At 41.8% G+C, this 23999-nt stretch overlaps 1 protein-coding gene across 1 annotated transcript in view; it reads right to left on the reverse strand.

Moving 5' to 3' along the window:
- Nucleotides 1-23999, reverse strand: part of rell1 (RELT like 1) — a 32810-nt gene continuing 8811 nt past the window's right edge. The window contains exons 2-8 of the mRNA XM_004562702.5: nucleotides 21984-22181; nucleotides 18353-18424; nucleotides 12575-12629; nucleotides 8147-8395; nucleotides 5929-6061; nucleotides 3662-3705; nucleotides 1-3583 (exon numbers count right to left, since the gene is read on the reverse strand). Of these exons, the coding sequence (XP_004562759.1) occupies nucleotides 3670-3705; nucleotides 5929-6061; nucleotides 8147-8395; nucleotides 12575-12629; nucleotides 18353-18424; nucleotides 21984-22181 (743 nt within the window). The 3' untranslated portion in view covers nucleotides 1-3583; nucleotides 3662-3669. The remainder of the gene's footprint in view (nucleotides 3584-3661; nucleotides 3706-5928; nucleotides 6062-8146; nucleotides 8396-12574; nucleotides 12630-18352; nucleotides 18425-21983; nucleotides 22182-23999) is intronic.

Below are 23999 nucleotides of genomic sequence, written 5' to 3' on the forward strand. Positions count from 1 at the left end.
TTTAAAATGTGTTAGTCGATTTTATTTTTGTCTTTGTACAATGAGGAAAAAAGACAGACCCATAATATCAAGAACAAAAAGTGCATGCATGTTTAAAAGAAATAAATAAATAAAAAATGAAATGGGTGACACATCTGCATGGCTCTCCACTCAGGGGAGGGACTTTTGCTTTCTGGTTTTAGTCACGGTCTAAAAACTGAAAGATGACGTCACACTGACAACAAGTAGGCAAACAAACTTTTATGTCTACAACTGGTGGAATTACCCTTTAAAATGTGCTTAAACCACCACATGAATCAGCTGTTACGTGGTAATCGTAGAAAAAGTAAAAAAATTACAACCTTTACTGTGTATTTCTGTTTAAGATCTTCTAGGAATAACCTTTGAAGTTCATCTTCATCAGAAGATCGCGAGAGTGTTCTCTGCCTCTGCAGCGACCCTTGGAAACTATTCTAAATGTCATCAAACTACAGCTTTATTGTTGCACACTGAGGTGTCAGACGTTGTCATTAAAGGTACAGGGGAGCTTATAAAATGTCTTTATGGGGTAAAAAGAATAACTTAACACATCCTTCAGTAGTTCAGCTTCTCCCCGGGTTGTATGATTAAACTTTGGGTGCAGTCAGTGATGCTGACTAGATGGGAAACCTTTGACTTGGGTGAGACCAATACTGGAGTTTTGGGGCAGCTGCATATTTTTGAAGTAAAAAATAAGTTGGTGTTAGTTCAGGGGCCAATCCAGCAGTAAATTCTGAAACTAGCAAAAAGCTTAAACTGCATCCACAAAGGACGCAACCGGCTCATCACTTTGAAGCTGATCATTGGTCACAAGCAGTAATTTCAGGATATGGTTACCCGGGTAACCCCCTAATGTCTTTGCTACCAGGAAGTATGTCAGTCATAGGTATTCTTTATTCTCATTGGTAGTTGTTTCAGTTGCTCACCTGCATCTTTTGCGTGTAATCTCCTGAAGTTGCCAAGTAGCATTCACTTTCTACAGTTTTTGGTCGTCACGTCGCCGCTAATTGCTTCCAGTCTGCACACAACTCAACTGGAGCGATCGCTCGTCTCTGAGCCTCTACTGTCACGCTGTCCTGCAACATGAGCTGCAGATGCTGCTGAGACTGTTGTAAATACTAAGTCACTGACACCTGCATCATCTTCAATGCGATTTAGAAAAGACGAAAAAAATCCAGACTATAACTGAAACATCTCTGATACGAACATTGTTGCTATAGGACTACATCAGGTGCTAAACATCAGCCAATCAATACAACAGTTTTAACCACAGGGGAAAACGTCTTAATAACATCTTTCTTTAAGGGGCGTCCACACAGGAAGTGACTAAAAGTGACGTGGAGATGAGAGACGACTGAAAGTCAAAGACACATTGAAAAGTTGGCGGGTCCTGAGTTAAACTTTTCTCTGCCTGGACATTAGCGAGAGAAGCGACTACCAATGAGAGCACAGGAAACGGCTGACTGACATTAGATAAGTTAGGTAACCCTGTTGTATGTTTTTACTAAGCAACAGGAGCCTGGAACGGCTGCTCATGACCAACTGTTGTGGCGAGCACTTCCTGTGACACCGCTTAACCTTCATGTAAGCACTTTTTTCTATGCTTAAGTGCTTTTAACCTTATTTAAGGGGAACTCGGGGTTCAGCATCCTGTCCAAGGATACTTTTACCTCCAGACCAGTAGAGCCGAGGATAGAACCGCCAACCATCTGATTGGTACATGACCAGGATCACCATTACAGAATCACGATGGAAAAGCGTTACATTTACATTTTTCAAATATTGTATTTGATGACATAACAGCATCACATGAAACTCTGATATAACATCATATTTACGCTGATCTACGTTAGTGCAATGTTCCAGAGACGTCTTTGGTTTGGTGACCACAGAGCAAACCTGCCGAAATTATGGCCACAAGCAACATGATCCACTGTGTTTATAGGCTTTTTGCCCACTTCCTTAGAGGTTAAGAGCAAAGTTAGCATGGCCACAAAAGTGATAGGATAAAGAGTGAAAATGAGTACACACCTCATCTTGCATCAGCCCATGGCACTAGGCCATCCTCACGTACTCACTTTAAGAGGTTACATTCACAATAAGACTATTTCCTTAAAGATGTAACTCACTCAGTACTCTGCTCTACACAGTAAACGATTCTTGATACAGTAAACAGAATGAATCACAGCACCTACCATCTGACCTTTGCCTCGACACACCTGTGCGAGCACAAGCACGTTTAGAAACGAAAGGCACATCTCATTAGAAAGAGAAAATAAGGCTTACATCCTGGTGGGCCTGCTGATAACATAATCCACAATGGATTAAACCATTTGTGCAGTATCTGCTCTCAGGATGGAATATAATAAAGGCAGCTCACGCTACAATACAATAAATCCAGGCTAAATTTAAAAAAAAAAAAAAAAAGGCTTTGATAAATTAAGTCAAGGCAGAACGAAGTCGATAAGAAAACAAACAGCCTCATAAAAACCAACAGTTCATACTGAGGCTCACTACATCACAGCGTCGCCCTTTTTACTTTAATGTGTTTACAAAAGGTTTTAACTCAGAATGTGTTTCATACGTGTTCTCTACGCTAATATAACACAACACTGATATAAACTGTATTTTTGTTATTAAGGATACACTATAGCACAAAAAAACAAATCTAGAGTGGGACCAGTGCAGTATGTGTATCAGCTGCTTTCAGTTTGTCTTTTAGGTTTTGCTTTTTCATTTTAATTCTCTGTCACGGTGGTGGAGACCAAAAACGGAGCTAAAAGGAGTGATTACCAGGCTAGACTCCAAATGTATGCTAATATCTTCCAAGTTGAATGTATTAGCAGGATGCTGCACAGGACAAAAAAGAACAGAAATAACAGACTAACAGAAAACATCCAGCGAGCGGCTCGTGTCTGAATATTTGAACCGATTTGCTCTTTGACCCGGAGTTCTTATTAAAAGGGACGATCAGGTTGACATGCACTGTGAGGACAGTTTGTCATCCTGTTCATATGATTACAGGATGTGAGAACCTTGCTTTGGTCACGCCTGCTAATGTTCCCGTTTAGCGTCTGGCCACGATATACTCCTTCCTGTTTGGTTAATGATGACCTGAACTGGTTCACAGACCTGTTCCTGGGATTTAGTTCTACAAATAAACCAAGTAATACGTGTTTAAAACCTCCTTGTGAAACTGTAATGCACAAGCATCACGGACCAGTTGCTTTTTGAGGAGTACGGCTGTAGTTTTTGGGAGGGACAGCGCTGGTCGAGCCTCCATCGTTACATCAAGCAGTTGCCCGGCTTTTTTTTTTCCATTTACTTTTTGACACTCCTGGGCGAGGCACTGCTGTCCAGCTACCATTTCAAGTAGACACACCTGAGCCATCTCTACTTGTAAAATCACCACCACCATCAGCAGCAGCAGCGCATCACTCCCTGTGGAGCGACAGGACAGGGGGACGATTCCCGGATCCATCTGTCCCTCCTGCACTGATGTTGAAAGTTCTTATTTGGGTTTAAAAAGTGTCCAGATGTTGCTCCTCTTCTCCTTTTTTAATAGCTGTAAGAAATATAAAAGAATATGTAAACAGCTCTGAAAAATTAAGACACGCGTGCAGCCGATGCAAACACACTTTACCTGGTTTTCTATCGTTTCCCCTGGTCCACGCTGTCTGTCTGCTCCTGGTAGAGAGAAAAATACACAGACTAATTTACACATTGAACAAATAAAATAATAAAAAATTATAAAATCCATCCAAGAAAGATAAAAGTCAACATGAAAGCTGACAGAAAATGAAACAAACACAAAGACCTTTATCAGCAGGAAAAACTGTAGAATTTATGAAAATACAGTTAAATGTTACAAATTTATACCCTCTTTCACATTTCCAAAGCTGTCCGCTGGGACAGAATGGAGTCTTTCCTGGGCCAATCCTGGCCCCGGGCCCTTATGTTTGACACCTTCTAGTTTAGTGCTTTGTGAAGTAGCCCTCATGTCTCGTTCGTCAGCATGTGCAGCCAGTTTTAAAGAATGATCGTACTCAAAGACTTCAAAACAAAAAAGTGTTGAGGACTGTGCACTCAGTGTGTGGCGAGTTCACCGATCCACTAATGCAGAAGGAGAAAACCTCTCTCCTTTTCATCTCTGGCGTTGCCTCTGCAGCTGATATTGATATTTCTGCACTTTTGTGTCTCTGGCAACATTTCTCAGAGAGTGCATTGTCTGTATATGGCTGTAAATATACAGAACATATACGTAGCTTTCTTTTTTAAACAGCAACTTGAGCCAACTGCCCCCCGTCAGAGCTGGTTACCCGTCCAGTTCTCATGGTCTGCTGCCAACCTCAATGCTACTGGAGTAGAGAACAACTCGTCAGGTTGGTGTTCATGTTTAGGCACATCGCTTTGAAGCCGATCGTCGGTCACTAGCAGACATTCCAGTCTCTGGTTGCCTAGGTAACTCTGTAAAGTATTTACCACCCATGTCATATGTCACTCGGCGGTATCTTTCACTCTCACTGGTTTTGCAAACGAGCAAAAAAACAAAAACACAGCCATGTAAAACTGAGTCGTGTGACGATTAGCTGTTTACGGCTAGCATCCATCAAGAAGAAATGCTCACATGTGTGAATGAACATTAAATGTGATGATCAAGGATTCACCTTGATGGCTAATTTCACAGCAGGAGCACCACCCACCCGATTTCTCTAAAGACCTTTGCAGTTTGCTGCAAAGCGCCTGAAAGCACCTTTTTTTGTTGTTCACTGTTTGTTTTTGTTTGAAGAATATGAAAACACGTTATCTGCGAGGAAATTTCTGTTGTTTAACGGCAGCAACAGGACGACGCAGCTTCCTGTTCCTGTAAAGACTAAATTAGACATCGAAAAGAGACGAGTGGATGCTGCTCACGATCACCTGGAGCACAGCATTTCATAAACCAGACTTCCTGTGATGTAAACAGAAGACAGCAGGCCGGAGGCTGGTCTTCTTTTTTTCTCCAGCTCTGCATGATGAATTTTTTAAAGACTAGTTTTTAGTTTCTGTTCACTGATGCTGTTTATTGCAGTGGCTGTAAGAAAAAACGAATAAACGACTGTCCATGAATGCAGCTTTTACTCCATCTCATTTATTCTTATTGAAAATACTAGAAGTAATATTTCTCTTGTGCCATGTGTTTATATTTATTCACTAGAAGTCTCCATCTGGACCTGAGTGTTTGCAGACTTCTACTGTAAGTGTTGCAGGCATTTTACTGACTTGTTACCTAAAAGCACAAAGTTTAGAGCCGAAATGACAGGTCGCGTGTAGTTCAGTACCTTCAGGCATTTTCTAAAGCTTTCCACAAGGGTTAGGAGTGTTTATGGGAATTTTTTACTGTTCTTCCAGAAGCACATTTGTGAGGTCAGACACTGATGTTGGATAAGAAGGCCTGTCTCTACTCTAATTCACCCCAAAGGTGTTGGATCAGGATGAGGTCAGGACTCTGTGCAGGCCAGTCAAGGTCTTCCACACCAAATTCTCTTATGTCTTTATGAACCTTTCTTTGGTGCACTGGTGTGCAGTGATGTTGGAACAGGAAAGGGTCATCCCCAAACCGTTCCCACAAAGTTGGGAGCGTGAAATTGTCCAAGATATCTCGCTATGCTGAAACATTAAAGGGCTGAGACCAACTGCTGAAAATCAGCCCCACACCATAGCAGTGATTTTATAAACCTTTGGTTATTGAAGTGACTGAAACAACTAAATGCAATGATGTGGATGGCTGAGTGATATAGTGCATATTATAAAGAGAGGAATGTGAGATATGTGCACGCATAAATATTTATGGATACATAAGAAACGGAGCTCTTCTGCAGGCAAGACAAAAGCAGAAACAGGTAACATTTTCATCACACACACACACACCTGAGGGGACTTGGATGTTGGTCGACTGTTCGGCTCCACCGCTGTGGGCGATGCGGGGACGCTCCCATTAGAGTCTAATATCAGCAGAGTTCGCCGCTCCCTGGCTGGTTTTTCACACTTTGTCACGCGGAACCTGAGAACGATAGAAGGGTTTGAATGTTTGTGCAGCCTGCGATCCAAATGAGAGAGCTGGTCCAGGTCGCAGGGCTGGCTCAAACCCCTGTTCTTAAGCAGCTGACATGACAATGACTACATATATACAGTAGAGTGTATGAAGAATCATATTTTTACCTAAAAATAAAAGAGAATTTAGGTGGCACTTCATAAATATTATATTTACATGGAAAAATGACCAAGTTAAAAACAGAAAATGGTCTGTTATTGAGTGATCTAGGACAGAAACTCAGGTCATAAGCCATTCTTAGAGCCACACACACACACACACACTCTTTCTTGGTTTCTTACTCACCTAAACATGACATCTCTCTCATCCGCCCACTCTAAAGCTTTAATTAAATCAGCAAATGAATATTTGTATCCAGGTCATGCTGACCCCTGTGCATACGGCGCCATTCATCTAAGTGCGCAAATGAAAAGAAACCTCTTCGCATCCCAATCAGCTCTCAGCGGGACATTGAGGAAGGCTGCGTGACGGCAAAGAGGCTGCACACTTTCCCGGCCTCACTGGTGGATTGAGAAATGGTCTCTTTACTTTAAACTGGATCTAGGACACAGCGGCACTAGATTTATGATGGGAGTACACTGCCAGGATTTAATTCTCACTGTGGTGAATTCTTCTTATAATTACTGAAACTAAAAGTCTGGACATTGAACACAAACACAAGAAGAACCAGAAAAATTCCTGCACACTGCAGGATCATTGGGTTGATGATGAGGGTGTCCAAATTCCCTGCACAGACATTGTAAAAGATGGACATAGGTGAACCCGGTGGAGAAGTGCCTTAAAGCTGCATGCTTTGCCCTCATGACCAGTAGGGGGCGACTTGTCCGCCTCAACAGCCCTCGGCTCTCTTTCTGATTACATTATGCGCTCAGTTGCCAGTTTCAGGTCAATACCAGAGCCAGAAAATAGGATTATGTTCATTGACGAACAATTTTTCAATCAAAAGTTGTTCGCCAATGAACATGCAGTGTCTATGGTTTCTCACAGCTCAGTCAGAGCAGCTCCTTGCCATGTCCAGTTTCTAAACAACAAGCAGGCAACAGCGAAAATGCTTGATACTTTTACTTTTTTTTTTTTTTTAAAATAAGACACTAACCAGTGACATCACTGTGATTACACCGTTTTATCTGTCTATGGTACCCTCACATTTGTTGCAACATTGTCCGCTGGTTTAAGAAAGCATTTTTGCTAACACCATTTTATTTGCAAAAAACAAATGTGATGGAGAGGGGCGGGTCGCTCGCTTAAAAATGACTTGTCAGCCACAACTCATCAGCCAATAAGCATGTGATATCAGAAACTAATTTTCTTACACACTTCTACAGGACCAGAACTCTTTTTGGAACCACAGCTATCGCCATCTGGTGGCTTTAAGAGAGAATGCAGGTACTTCGGGATTGGCTTTTCCAACCTGAAGCTAGGTCATGTTTTATACTGATTTTCTACAAGGGGACCAAATACACATGCTTTCTGCAAGCAGCTTGATGTCTATTAAATTGTAAGAATAGCTCCTGTCATCGATTAATGCTTTAGAGTTGAGTGAACACTCACTAGTCAACATGACAGTCCTGGTGATATCCTGAATAAGATATCAGAAGTCTGCTTATTAATGTTCGTGTCTCGGTTTTGTGAGGACCTGTGCTGTTAACAGTGGCACGTGGAGCAGTCTGACCACAAGTTTCTGACCTCCCAGTGTGGTATCAAAGTGCATGAGATGCTTGTGCCTTTTAAATGAAGTGTGAATATTTTCGAGAGTTAATGTTTGATTGTTAGCGCCGTGTGTGTGTCTGTGTGCACTCAAGCCTAGTGTCCCTCTGGGGCAAACAGTGTGTCATTTTTCATTTACTTCTGCTAATTAAACCACCTCGTGATGCGATTCTGAGAACATTTTAAAGGCAGGAAAATCATCAAAAGGCAGTAATACACCCAGGCTTGTCCTTCAGTTATGATTCAAACACACACACACACACACACACACACACAAACACACACACACACACACACACACACACACACACACACACACACGCCCACCTGCCTACAGCCAGGACTGTGACCTCCACACAGTTACTGTGCCGCAGCTCTGCTTTGCGGGCTGACGGCTTCCTCATTAGCGGCCATTTCTTCTGGTTGCAGCGGGTGCAGATGTTCTTGTTGCCTCCCAGGCCCCCGATGGTGTGCAGGTGGTTACAGGTGTGCTTGGCTGCTCCCGGGGGCGCCCCCGGCGATACAGGTGTCATTGGAGGAGTGGGAGTGCCGGGGGAGGTGGGGGTGAGCGGAGGACTTGAAGATAAAGGAGGAGAAATGTGTGATCCTCGCAGCTCTTTCTTCAGATTGCCACTTTTTAAAAGCCTTCATGAATTAATTACACAATATTATTGTGAAATGAACTAAGAAATCTTTTATAGGTCAACAACTGTAAACATCCAAAATGTGAGGTAAGAGGAACAAACCCCAACACGAGCTAAAGACTTCGGCCCATTTTACCCAGAGCATTTAAGCTCGCTGGATTCTGCAGTGCTTCCCTTATCGCAGCCCGCCGCTGCAGAAATGACACATCAATATTTCATACTTCAAAACAATTACTGACAAGCTCTTTGAGAACAATCACCCTCAGTGATTATCTTTAAAGTAAAAATGGAAGCAGTTTACTGCGGCTGCAGGTGAAGTTTCAGACACACCATAAGTAAACAATTAGATAAGCCCACAAATAGAAGCAACGCAGACGCGAAGGGTGTCGCGTCACATGATGTTTGTCTCCAGCTTCCTCCTCTGAGAGTTTCTTCTTCATTCACTCCCCGTGTGTTCACACACCACTTTGCATTTAATCATTAGTTATTATTAATCTTTGGCTCTCTTCCACAGTGTGACTTTTGTCCTCCCTCCCCTCACACCCAGCCCGTCGCCTCAGATAGCTGCTCCTCCCTGAGCCTGGTTCTGCTAGAGCTTTTAAAAGTAGTTTTTCCTTTCAACTGTCACCAAGTGCTGCTCAAAGGAGGCCATCTTTGTTGAGTTGTTATTGTTGATGTTGATACTGCACTATATAAATAAAATTTAATTTAATTTAATGAGCACTATGTACTTTTAAGCCTCAACAAATCTGGTTATTGGGACATTGAAAGCCTTTAATGCCTTTTAAAAATTATTCCAAGAAATGTGACAGCTCATAAACATATGCAGCCACTGCAGATTGAGTCATTGGCCAATAATAGGGTACAAAATGTGATTTTGGTCCACCGGAAGAACAAAAGACGTGATGTTGGAGATAAAGTGACGAGAACAGGAACTGCTGTGGAAAGATGATGAGAGGGACTAAAGGACGGTAGAGAGGTGGTGGAGGACTGATGGCAGGAGAACGGAAGTTAAGCACTGAAGCTGGAGAGGCAGATAGTGAGCTCTGGCGACACTACAGTCAGTCACTCTCCTCCTTGAAGCCTTTTCTCCATCCCTCTCTCCTGCTTCCTCCCTCTCTCCTTCCCCAAGTATCCAATAAATTACCCCCACCGATATCCTTTCTTCCCCTCCTATTCTGCCATCTCTAAGTGATCCACTGGCAGGCTGCCCATCCTGGCTGAGAGCGCGCGAGAGAGAAAGACAGATGTGGGACATAACAGCAGGAGAAACTACCACAGAGAGCCATCTGAGCAAAATGAAAAAGCGAAAGGCAAACTAGGGGTGGAAATATGTGAAGGAAAACATTTGGAGAGAGAACTGAAGAAGTGAGACACATGAAAGTGACGCTGGGGATTGTGTGTGAATTCACAGTTTTCTAGTTTTTTTCCCCTTTTATGTATTTATATGTTTGTTACAGGACACTCGGTGTGACACAGCAGAATACCTCAGTACCTAATCCTTGGCAGATGCAACACGGCTACCATTTATCCACACTGTTTTCTCCCAACAAAAGAAAACACCTTTCCTCTCTTATCTCCTTTCCGCCCAGCACAATATGAAGCAGAGAGAGAAAGATGACAGCAGGAGAGAGAGAGATACAGAGAGGGGGGAAACATACTCCACTAACTCGATTTACTTAGACTCCTACTGTCACAAGCATCTCCTCCTCTAATCCATCTATCTGCCCAACTCCTTCTCCCCCTGTATTAGAGGCAAAGCACCACTACACTTGTTAATGTGCACTCCTCTGCTCATGGCTCTGTATGGACGGAGGTGGGACGGTGAGCGGTGTTTCCCCTGCACCGATTTTCTCTGTTTGAGGTATGATTGCTCCAAGGAGTAAAGACATTAAGTTACAGGCTTGCATGCGACCTCACCAAAATACGTCTGCTAGATTATAGAGGAGTATTAGGCCAAAGCCCATCATCCTGTGTTTGCTGGTTGGGGGAGTCCAGTTGCAACGCTATCAGCAGGAGAGCTACTGGTGCTCTAGCCGTGGCTTGTTTCCCTGCTATCAGCAGCTTTTATTGCACTTAAAGCTACACAATAAGCTCTTATGAACCCCCAGTAATGTCTTTACGTCACCTCCACGCTCCACCGTGTCATAGCTCTTTTACGGGTGGTGGGAGACACTCCATATGCATTCAGGCCATCGGGTTTTATACTACTGGGTGATCCTGGCCACAGGCAGCAAGCTAAAGCTGCTTTAGCTCATAGCTGCCCAGTTTTCACATGGTATGCTAGACATGTCATTTAATCTCAAGAGCAGCTATTAGAAGTGATTTAATGTAATAATTCTTGTCACATACTGTATATAGTGTGATTTCTAGCAGACCAACAGCTTCGTGTTTTGTTAGCCGCAACACACGTTTAACATGGAGACCTGCTATTCAATGAATAATGATAATCTTATGATAAAAAAAAAAAAAAGTATGTAGCAGAAATATATCTTTTACCACCATCTACATTGTAAAAGTGAGTGATGAATACACAACAGTATTCTTTCCACATTTACTGGTCAAAACATCTTAGGAAAAACATTTTGAATGTTATTTGAGGCAGCTCAGATCAAATGGCTAAACAAGTTTTGACTGCCGATTCTTTAGATATAGCTTTTATGCTGTGGTGACCTTCAAAAGTAAAGTTAATTCAAATAGTCCAAAATGACCACCAAATAAGGAACTTCAGGTATTTCATAGCACTGCTAAGTGGCAAGACTCAAAGGACTTTAGCTAGCCAACTTAAGCTAACTTAAGCTAGTTAGCATTATGTTATATAAGTTTCTTTGTATTTTCAACTGACCCTAAAACAACTTAAAGGTTTTTAAAACGGGAACTAGATTTCTTTGTTTGCGACATCAAGCTAAAGCTAATACCAAACAAAAGTTTAAATCAGATTGGAGTTTGCTTGGCAGCCTGATTTACACACAAGGGGAACCACAAACAAAGGTAACATCACATTTCAGATTAGAATGGCCCTTTACTATCATTGTACATGTGCAACAAAATCTAATATTTATTCTATTCTATTTTCAAACTACTTTTTATAGAAAAGACATTTATGATGATCAGTTTAGTTGTCATAAAACTGTTTTAATAATGCTACATATTACACTTTTTTTTTAACTGTATAAATTACAAAAGTTATACAGCCAATATGCTAATAACTCAGTTTAACAGATTAGACACTATATATATTAAATACCTTCTAAGGTTCACTAACTTCAAAAGTTACTCTCACTTATTTTGTCAGTTAATTTAATTTAGTTCAATACCATTTTATTTATATAAAGTCAATTCACATCAATAAACACATCAAGATGCTTTGTATTGCTTAGTCAAGTCCCTTCGATACCAGAGAGAAAATCCCAACAATCCCTTTTGGCCAAGCACTTGGTGACAGTGGGGAAGAAGAACTTACCTTTAAGAGGAAGAAACTTCCAGCAGACCCAGGCTAAGAGCGAGGCAGCCATCTGCTAAGGCCAAGTTTTTGTTAACCAACAATTAACTGTGGATTTGATCTATAAATGTCTATAGTTCGATATTTGACCAGAAGTTCAAAGTCTATAGTGAACATTATTCTTCTAACAAGTGATAAGTGACTCGACTGACTAACCATCCAAAGCTTCTGCTGTTCTTAAGCCTCCAGCATTTCTTATATTTTCACTCTGTTTAATTACTTGATTTTACAGCCAAGAATCTTATGAGGAAATATGTCAGCAGCTCCAGTTACTATGTTTTAATAATCCCACAATACAGTGAAGTGGCGCAGAGTGGCTTTTTGGGAATGGTCTCCAGCTACGTGTCCCCAATCGGACCCTGCCAATGTGGATAGGATCAGGAGGAAACTGTGGCCTCATTGCCTTGACTCTTCTTGTCCTGCTCTGCATGCTCTCAGTTCAGACACACTCAGACACAGAGTCTCAAGGAGGCTTATGGTGCCACCTGGTGGTCAAACCAGTTAGTACACAGAGTCTTTGCCCAATTAATTTAAGATGAGCCCAACAAAGACAGAAAGCCTTTTTAATAACAGATGGACTTGTTCTTCACAGCGTGAGATCACACTTACCCATCCGAATCAATGCTGTTTTCATGAATCATGGCATTTAGGGCATCAGAGTTTGCTAAAGAGGGAGAGAGAGAGAGAAAGTTATATGCTTATAAAGACGGGGGAAAAAAAGGGAGAGAGACGGAGGGAGATAAAAGTTGTGTTGGGAATTAGTGAGGAGTACGCTCCAGTGACTTCAAAAGCAGAGCGCTTATTGAAAGATGGCTCGAGCAGATTAACTCTTTAACACAGCGAAACGGCACATCACATGCAATCACTGAACACATAACAACTGTACACAGAAGACCTCGGCTGGGTGGGAGGAATCTGCCAGACCGTGAAAACTTTTGTCTGGAGCAAAGTTGCTTCAGAGTGTTACTCGGAAAAGTTTCAAACTTCCACATAACCGTCGAGAATGCAGCCTTCGGAGGTAAAGTTTGAAAAATTCTCACAGTGCGCACGATCAACAGCGCCCGACCTCTGCTTGCAGACAAAGTAGCTCAGGCGTAGATTTACATAATTTGCTCCCAGAGACACATTTCCCCAAGGCCAGGCCTCGATGCATTCACTGACTTCACTAACACACCGCTGTGTACACAGATAAAGAAATCTGTGCAGAGTTTGTGACAAATGAGCTGCACACACACAAACAAACACAGATGACTCATGTAGGTGGACGTAGGAGTTTCATGTTAAGATTTCACATCAGCGTTCACAAACGTCTGCCTCAAACTTCCTCCTCGTGTCATGAAGGAAGCCTCGGTGAACGGATGTTAATTTTAGTGCAAAAACATTATCTACTTGTTTTTGCCAGAAGAAGGCCCTAACATGAGTAGTGGTCAGAAGAAAGAAAATAAAATGTTGGCATATTGTTGGTTCATGCACAGCTCTCTTAATTTCAGTCCTTCCTTTTCTTTTTCAGTCATTCTGTTGTAGATTTGCTACTGTGCGATCATAGTGCATGACCAGTTTGAGCCAAGCTTTAGCTGTCAGACAGACGGCCTCGCATTAGAATAATTTGGTATTCAGAGGAGTTCTTGGTCGACTCAGTGGCTGCCAGGTGTCCGGGTCCTGTGGCTGCAAAACAAGCCCAAATCATCACCCCTGCTCCACCGTGCTTCACAGCTGGTATGAGGTGTTTGTGGTGATATGGTCGATTTGGTTTCCTCCAAACATAGCGCTAGCTAGGTCTTGTGGTTTTTTAAGATGCAACTTTACAAAGTTAAACATTGTTGTCATGTGCTTTTTAGAAAGAAGAGGGTTTCCCCTGGCAACCTGTTCTGTTTTTCTATTGTAACTAATTGTAATTGTGTTGTCATGAACTTTAACATTTAACATGCCAACTGAGGCCTGTAGAGTCACAGATACAGCTTCTGGGTTTTTGTTTCTCTGAGGGTCTGACCTCAGACTGAATGACTGACAGCTGAATGTTTTCCATTTGTTAATAATCTTTGATGGATATCAAATTGTTTGGAAATGCCCTCATAACCCTTCTCAGACGGATGGACAGGAACAGTTGCTTCTTTAAAATCGTCATCCTTCCTCCTTGCTACTGTGCTAACAAATAGTTAAACACACCTGATGTGCTCCAGAGCAGCAAACTATCAAAACCTCTGCTTTTATAGAGGCGCTCACACTTGCTGATGGTAAATTAATCATGTGTATTTGACTAGCAGCAGTTGGCTAACCTCTAAACTCGTGGAAGTAGTGAACTGTGTACTGCTCCTGAATTTTAGCTTAATTTTTGCTAACTAAATAATGACACCCACTCTGGAAACCAAGTGAAACTAACCTGGAAAAAGGGGTCACTATGTCATCACTTTAGAAACGGATAATGTTCCTTTACGTCTTTTACAAAGTAAACTTTTGGATGAAAAAGGATAATTTTGAGGAAATTATTTTTTTTGTAACCCTTTACAAAACATTCCCTGAAGATCATTGTGAAGATTTCAACTTCAAAGGCAACTTTCCCTGAAAGACTTTCTGAAATATTCCTAGAACATAATCTTGAGGTTAAAAACATGCAGTTATGTGCCTAAATGTGAGGTAAGGTATGTGACACTGCCGAAGCAAACTGCAGTAAACATTTCAGCAACTCTTTAGCTTTCAAACTCTCAAACATCTTCTTCTCTTCTTTACTTGTCTTAATAGTATAGCTGAGTGGTTCTTAAACTGTGGAGTGGGACCCAGTACTGGGCGTGGAAAACCAGGTGGAAAATATAAAGTGAAATTAACTTCAAATAATGAAGAACTTTACTTTTAAATGATATCTGACCAACAATACCAATAAAAATGAGTAAAGTTTTTCCACACTGTACATGTTCAAGTACTTCCCACTGGTTGCAAACATGGTAGTGACTTTTCCTTTGTTTGATCAGTAGAGGGCAGTGTTTTCCTTTGTCTGATCAGCCATCAGAGCGGTGCACGCTATAGCATTCAATTCCTCCTCTCTTTATTTAGACTGAAACGGCTGTTGCTGCAAAAATGTTGAGTGGACACAACAACTTCCTGTTTTCATTAGAGAGAGAGGGGGAAAAAAAACAGCTACAGAGATTTCTTTTTTAAATCTTAACCATCGGCCAAGTTTCCATCAGTTGAGCAATGTTGAAGGGTGAGAGAAGGTGTAGTAAAACAGATATTTATAAATAGAGAGCACAATGACGTGCTGACTCCACAGCAGACTGACACAGGCGAGTCACGATAATCAGAATCCTACGAGCATGACTGCTTCATAAAACAGCCGTGAATCAGCTCAGAGCAAACGTACAGCTCAGGACAATGATGGCCAGTCACCAACATGGGACGATACAGCCTTTGTGTATCACAGGATTGGGTCAAAGTGCAATATTGAATTACACTTAAAGAATCAATAGTGACATGGCACATTTTCAACTCTTATATGATATAACTTCTTATAGATGGGTGCTATACGGCAGCGGTTCCCAACCTTTTCTGCACCATGGACCGGTTTAATGTCAGACAATATTTTCACAGGCCTTTAAGGTGTCGCGGATAAATACAGCAAATTAAAATGATACGACCAAGACAAAAACTGTGGTATTTTGTAAATATAATAATAAACGTCATTTCACTGTGTAACTGTGTAACTTTATTAACAGTGTCCTCCAACAACATTGAGAGTAACATCCTCCTCTCTGCCCCTTAATGCTCTCTGGTCGCTATGGTAACGTGTAAATATTTCTTTAAAATAAGACGCACAGCTACAATTCGGGAAAAGACCCAGGGAAACCGAGTTAACAATAAAAACCATAAATTTCACGCCTCAACTCTCGAGACTCACGGACTGGTACCGGTCTGTGGCCCGGGGATTGCTATTTATAAATTCTCTATACAGAGCTTACATTTAGTAAACAACCTGTCATAAAACCAATAAAACAGAAATATTTTACAAGCCTGTCAAAAACTTCTTTAAAACAAAAACTCATATTACAGTGGAACCCCGACTTACGAAATTAATTCGTTCCCGAGGGTCTTTCGTAAGTCGAAGCACCCATCGCCCGTTTTGACTGAGGCGATGCTGAACGATAGGCTATAGGTTAATTGCTAGCTAGAACAACAATACGTCGTCTAAGTGGAACAGCGAAGCGCAAGTACTGAAGCCAAGGGGTTGTCACATGATTCGGAAGGCATTGTGGGCATTGTAGGCTCAGCCAATCAGAACCAGCAGATTTTGTTACATGGGCATTTTGCCGTAACACAGGCAAAAATATTGCCGCTCAGTGCCTTCGTAACTTGAATTTTTCGTGAAACGGGGTATTCGTAAGTCGGCGTTCCACTGTATTATTATTATTATTCATTAGGCAAATATGCATTTTATATCAAATTTGAGCCGGCACACTGGAATTCTTGTCAGTAATTAATTAAGCACAACATTAAACCAGTAAGACTAATTTTTCGCGTTCGAGAATTCAAGTAAATAATTGTCTCAGTTATGGTGGCGCTCTGATAAATGTGTTAAGCGCTGTGTCCTGCTACCAGTACGTTTGGACAGTGGTGTGAGGTAACAGTGTTGGTGGAAAGTTTGAGCAGCGCTGTCAAAGACCGAGTCCTCTGTCTGCCCTCAACCCTCCAAACACCGGGGTGAACAGCTACTTTTCCAGCCTCTTAGACTACACACGGCGTCCTAACAGCTGGTGCAGAACGCTGCTAACTTTTACTGTATAATCTTCAAAGTATAACCGTCTCTTTCTTCTCTTTCCTCTCCTGCCTCAGTATAATTCTCTGCCTTAGCATTTAAAAGCCTGTTTTGACTCTTAGTTTGTACAGACATATATCCTGAACTCAGACTGGGCTCCGCAAAAAGACTTGAATAAATCCTTTTGTCCTCCTCCGCTGCAAGAGGTAGTGCCACTTCTGTGTTAAACACCTAATTCTTAAAATGCTGATCAGAGCTAACGGCAAATAAATGTCTCAGCCGGTCTGTTTGTAGCAGGAGAGAAAAAAAAATAGAAAACCTATGAAGTAAATATTTCGTTTGAAAAGTTCCAGATTAAAAATGACCTAAAACTGAACTTTAGACTGAGTCATCTGCATTTTTTCAACTTTTTAAAAAGACCATATCGTGAAAAAAAACCCCAAACAACCCCAAAACATTTTTGTTCCTTTGCCCTGTGGTGCTAGTTGCCATCCATAGATCGGTGTGAGATGCCAAGTTTTGGAGCCATCATAACCTTTCTTGCAGCAATGTCTCCTTGCAGAAGCCATGACCTGGTTACTAAATATATAGGAACTGCTGTCTTTCACCAGTCATGTCACTGTGCACAAGAAAGCGTCCATCTACCTGTGAAACGAGGCTCAAGCTGTGACAGGATGGAAACACTGCTCAGTCCAAAAAAAGGAAAATAATGCTATCGCTACCTTGTGCATTTCTTTTTTCCTGAGTAATGGGGTCGTGACTTCTTGAAGAGATGCTGTTTTCTTGAGCACAACAACGCAAAGTGCTCCTGCAATTTAGTTTCATTTTATTCACAAGCAGGCAAACATCTACAGCCAGTATTTACAAAACCGGAGCAACTCAAAACTAAATAATCAAGATGGATAAACTGCTCTGCAGGCCAGTGGAAAAAAAATGTGCATATTTGACTTTGGTGGGGGTGAACAAGTGGAACAGGGCGTCTTCTATTACACGAAAGCATCCTCTCTTAAGGAGTCAAGTCACAGACAGCTGTTACCCTTCTTTAAATTCAACATCGCTTCACAGTTATGGGAAGTTTATTGGTGCTGTGGAAAACAATCCACACTGTCAGTAAAGACCTACGATGCCACAAATCAAGCTGGTTTGTGTTTCGCACAATGCTGCCATCGATCCTCGTCTCTGCTGCTGCCGCGTTTGAACGCGGCTCAACAAAGGATTACAGAGGATAACACGCTACAAAGCGTTTGCAGTGATTTATCATGAATTTAGCTTCCTGCAAAGGGAAGGAATGGGATGAAATCGCAGATGAAACACTCGTGTGACTTGTACTCAAAAGCGTGAAAACCCCTACGTCATAACAAATGGTCTCAGATTCTTCTGCCGTTGTCCTGAATGTGAACTTCCACTAAAAGCTTCATTTCTGAGCCAGACTCGTCTGAGAAAACACGCACGGCTCAGAGTCCACAACTGACTTCCTTCCCGAGTAGCGTGTGACAATGTACCAAACAATAATGCCAGCTGTAATCGCTTCAGGGAAGGAGGACAAACAGGGGCCATTTCCCTGAAGTCACAGGTTCACACCTTCAACCAGAAATGACAGGTGCTCTTATGTAAAAAACAAACACAAAGCCTTGAATACATACCTTCATTTTTCATGATGTAGTGGACAATCTGTCCAACCGTGTCATTGTAGTCACTGAAGGTGTCATTGAGCTCTGGAAAAACAAACACACACGAATAGAAACATCAGTATTATTAAGCACTGAGCTGAAGGGTCGCCCGCTACAGAAACATGATACATGTTGAAAGAAAGTCAGCCTCACACAACTATGCCAGGCACTGAGGAGCAAACAACTCCTGCAGATTTCCACTGTTTAGTTTTCTACATCAGTGAAAACGGAAAAAATCTCCAAAGTGAAAATCCTAATCTTAATCGGACACTTAAATCACCTTCACCCAGAATTTTAACAAAGGCAACGTGGCTGAAGCTAAAGCTATCCAGAGCTCAGAGCTAGCCACAAGCAGCCTCGGTATGAGCAAACGATCAAAGCAGTTTTAAGGAAAATTATGGAGACGAGCAGAAAAGAGAAACTGGTCCATGTAAGTGAGTAGTGACAGCTGGGGCAGGCGGCATCCTTGAGTTGGATCAGAGGATAAAAAATAGATGGCGCTTCAGTAAATTTTCATATAAAAGCTGGTATTTAAATCGTGGGTAAGTAGTGGTCAGCAATATACAAATCAAGGCTGGTAAAAGCACAGCACCAGTTCAGTCAGTGCAGTCTCCTGCTCATGCTGCACTGAACTAATTCCAGTCACTTTCTCCTTTACTTTACTGTACTATACACATTACACACTACAATGTTGTGTGTAGAGTATGCATAGAGAGAATTAGAAGCGCAGACTTTAGTAAAAATACTCTCTTCATGCATGTTCTTCTATTCTTGGCTTTACAGGATGGCACAGAGAGAAGTTAGTGGATTTCTATAACTTCTCAGGAATAAAGCTTTACGTTTGTAAGAAGAAGAAGAAGAAGAAGAAAAAAGAAGAAGAAAGTCTGCTTAAAGGGGAAGGTGGCCTTAAAGGAAAAGGAGCATTCAAAACAGCAAAGTAAAGCCGAGCTGATGCTAAAAGCCTCCGTACAGCTAAAGGGACGGGGAAAATTCACAGTGGATTTTTTGTGGCCCTTATACCGTATCGCACTTTGATCCATTGTTGACATCAGAAATATGTTTTAGCACAACTATAACGCTTCTGTGGCAGATGTTTATCGATCACACACAGAGCTAAAATGTTCCTTTTGAGTGATTATTGCCAGGAAGAATCAATGACTGTCCCTCGCTCACGCCGTCCCCGGACGTTACTTCCTGCCATTTCTCAAAAGGAAATTGTCGGATTTCTATAATATTGCAAATTCGTCGCAGTAATCATTCAACTATGCAGAACAAATCCACTGGTCAGCACACACCCCTGTGAGGCACTTCCTGGAGTTTCCTTTTGATTGCTTCCTCAGTTTTTCCTCGCTACTGATAAACGTAAATTGGAATCCTCTGGTATGCAGAGGCTGACTGCGAGCAGGAAACCTGACACTGAGGAGGAAAAAAAGGGAACGCTTGACTGACTGACCGAGCGAGGCCGCAACACAAAGCAGTGTTGTGTTTTTGTTCTAACGTACGATAGGGTAGGGCTTTTTGAAGAAACAAACACACACAAACAAATAGATGGCCGGGAAAAACCCTAATGGACTCATGACTATTGTGCTGCCAGCAGCAGGAGCTTGCACTTACTCAATGAGCGAAACCCGCTTCACGCCTGTACTTTCCAATACCAGCTCTTGACATAAGAAACTGAGTTGTAATTCACACAGTTAACTGGAAAGATTAATGGGAATGGTGGGGACATCATATGTAAGGGAAAACACTGGCGTGCGGTGCATTGCGTGATGGCAGGAAGTTGGACAGCCCAGCGTAAACAGCTTATTCTTTCCATAACATTTCTCATGCCTGCGACAGAGCCAAGGTGATTGCAGAGATTTCACATATGCGCTCAAGAATTACTAGAACGACAGACGAGCAGGCACGGCAGATGTAGAAGGAGGGAAACTGAGTGAAGTGCGCACACAAATCCCACAGTAATTACGTTTCACCTCACTGAACTCCACATGAATGGATGAAGGGAATGCTAAAAGTCTTCCTGGTTTCTGCTTTCCTGCTTCCAAATAAAATGACAGCCCTTCTAAAAATGCACCCCAACCTCCAAAAGAGCATTCCTAAGCTCACGTTTGTCTATTTCATCTTCTGAACGCATAAACACCGAATAACGTAAAGTTCAGTCTGTTTGTCTGTTATACAGGAAGAGCTTGAAATGCTATTGCTTTGAGATGCCATTCACGTCACACGCCACCGCCTGCGTCTACGTTAAGTAACACACACAAGGTAATTAGATTCAGGAATGTAGTCTAGGGTTGAAAGCACCAGAACGAAGGTGATTTCTGCCTTCTAGACGTCTTATTACCACATGACAGGCAAATCTAAAAGATCACATGGGCCGATGACTAATTTGGAAACTCGTGCAAAAAAAAAAAAAAAAAAAAAAAAAAAATCATCTGCTGTGCGACAGCATCGCAGTGGATTTACTGAGACGTGGACAGGCGTGATCATAAATACTTTAAATCCTTTAGATTATGAAACAGTTAACGATAGTATTTATGACGAGCAATGCGTATTTACGCAGTGCCTCGAATCATGTGGACGTTGGATGAGTAAGGGATTTGAGGTAAACAATGCACACAATTGAGCCTCTCAGCTCTAATCGCGCTGCCAGCTCAACATGTCATGAGACCTGAATCACAGTCTCACGCTGGAAATGGAGCGTCAGCGGGGTCCAAAAAGATGACAAATGTTTAAAACAAAAGAAAGGGGAAACAGAGACAGTGGGTGAAGAGAACTGATTTCATTGTTTTCTCGGTTGTGCAGAGGCTAAGCTAAAGGATCGACAACACTGACACTGCCTGCAGGAGGCCGGGTACGCCTGGATCTGCATCATAGTCATGTTCTGCTACTGAAACTGTGAAGCCAGGTCCCAGTTTTGAATTTGGGAGACAGACACAATCTCTACATTTAAGATTAGGCTTGAAACTTTCTTCTTTGATAAAACTGACAGTCAGGGCTGAATCAGAAGCCTCCCTTTGTTATGCTGCGACAGGCTCGGTCCGCTGCGGGACTTCACGTGACACACCGAGCGGTACTCCTCCATCAACCTCTTCAAACTGCCCGCGTGTTTATGCATCGCTGCAACATATCATTACATTTTTGCCCTCTGTCTCCCTCAGTCTGGGTTTTGTCCCGTCTCCCTGCGCTCTCTTTTGTCTTCTCTTTGTCCCCCTCGTTTTCCCCGCATCCGCCAAATGATCGAGGCCCTCGCTGAGACTGGTTTTGCTGGAGGTTTCTTCCTGTTAAAACTGGGTCAAAACTAAATTGAATCTGTAAGGCTTGTTTTAATTTAACCGGTCCTATCTTTGACAATGAACTGGGGTTACCTTGGCTTGCCTTATTTAAAGAAGAAAAAAAAGGCCCTTTTTTTCTGAGAAGACACATCAGCAACACAACGACACGTCCACTTGGATTAATATGAGCCTGGCTGTGGGATAATCTTTGGCTTGTATTGTATATAGGCGATGGATGATTTAAGCCTTAGACTCAATAAAAACATAAATCCAACAATACTGTCAAATTTCTCAGAACCTCCAATGACCTCCCAGAATCTCTGAAACCTTACCTCCGCCCAGCTCGGGATCTTTGACCTCTTCCTTACACTCCTCCTCGTCATCATGGTCTGTGGTGCACCGGTAGCCCTTCCTTTTCAGCACATGACAGATCACCACACCGAGCAGGCCCAGAAGGAAGAGAATAGGCACCAGCACAAAGGCGATGTAGTACGGATTGGTCCCGCCGCTCGTTCCAGCACTGTCACCAGCTAGAGGATGAGAAACAATTTAAATTTAAAAAAAAAAGAAAAAAAGCAGTAATTCAATACATTTTTGTAAGGCGGCGCAGAAAAACAAAACCCTTGTCCTCACAGCACCTTTCACTGCAACCTGATCTCTACAAAGGGTGTGAGGAGAACACATGAAGGGTGAGCCGAGCAGCTGATGGGATTCAAATGTTATCAGCTGCAACATGAACTTGACGCATTTACAACTTTGAGCACGCATTTAGGAAGCAGGCACAAACTTCAAAAACAAAAAAGCTGTGAAGAACACTGGGAATGTTTTCCATGGTTTTTAGTTTCTGTCTTCGACTGGTTTTTTTCCCCTTTTATTGATTTATTTCTGAGTGAGGGAGGAGAGCAGGCACTCCTGTAAACCAGCTTTACAAGGGTCCCATAAACTGTGATAGCAGTCAGTCACATGTTTTATTTAAGGTGACTTTAATGCATGTTAAACATAACAGATGTAACCCAACCTGGGCGTAGCGGGCGGTTACATCATCAGACAGACGACAGCAGAAAGCAGACGCAAGGACCACAAACATCTCACCATTTTAGCTCAATCTGCCTCTGCTCCCACTCCTACCTGCCTACCCGGGGGTCTAAAGTCCAGATTATTGGATTGGGTACAATAAACATCTCCTGGGCTCCAAATCCTGTACTTTCAATTAAAACAACAAAAATATATTTTGAAGATAAAAAAAAAAAAAATTCAGGAGGTCTTGCCACTGTCATCCAGGGATGTCAAACTCACTTTACATCATGGGCAACACACAGCCTACTTTGATCTCAACTGGGCCAAACCAGTTTACTACACATTCAAACCCTGAGACGTCTCCATATCAGAAAAAAAGAAGTGCACTTTCAACAGAATGTCTCCGTTTTTCTACATGACAAAGAAATATTGCTGCAGTAAATCAAGGAAACCTGTCAGCAGGCCTTGCACATGTATTTCTTACATTTAAATTGTAAGAAATAAATGTGCAAAATTTAAGAAGATGCGCTGGTAGCTCGATGCCCAGATTTTCAAGTAATTATAAAACAGAAAGTTTTTGTTCTTCACAAAAAAAAAAAAAAGTCCTTTTTCCCAAAACTGTGGACTTATTGTAAAAAACAAACATTTCTAAAGTAGATTGTGAAAAACAGGCACCTATCTGTCATTTAGTTGTGTATCCATTACTTAATTACTTTGTTAAAAGACACAAAGATACCACATTTCCTCAAACAGTAACATTTACCTTAGTGGTGGTAGGCCTGTACTTAAAGCAGGTAAACAGTGTTAATGTTTACCTGATCTAAGTAAGTTTTTACTGTAGTATTCACATGATAGCAAGTGATGACTCTTCCACCGAATGAACTTATAAGCTCACCCAACCCATATGGAAAAGAAATAGTAAAAACTTATATGATTTACTCATGAAAGTGGCCACTTTCATGAGTTTTAATGAGTTTCATTATATAATTTTTCAAGGGATCTTATATCTGTTTTCACTCTTATATGCTTTTCATACAAGTTTCACACAAGACAGATACAAACTTTATAAGATTTATATATATCTTTTCCATATGGGAAAGCTCATGGGGAAAAAAAATTGCTTAAAAATCATAATTCATTGTATTTACGCTGCACGGTCAACAGAGGACTGCTTGCACTAATCTGTGACAGCAGGGATGCTCATCAAACCAGCCACCCACTGCACCCATGGTGTCACCGCTAATTATGATAAATAAAACACACCATGAGCAAATTAACTTTTAACCTGACTTCCATTAGATTTGCTGTTGCAAGTACAAAACAAGTCCCTT

This window comes from Maylandia zebra, linkage group LG3 (genome assembly GCF_041146795.1).
Source record: "Maylandia zebra isolate NMK-2024a linkage group LG3, Mzebra_GT3a, whole genome shotgun sequence".
Classification (NCBI taxonomy): domain Eukaryota; kingdom Metazoa; phylum Chordata; class Actinopteri; order Cichliformes; family Cichlidae; genus Maylandia; species Maylandia zebra.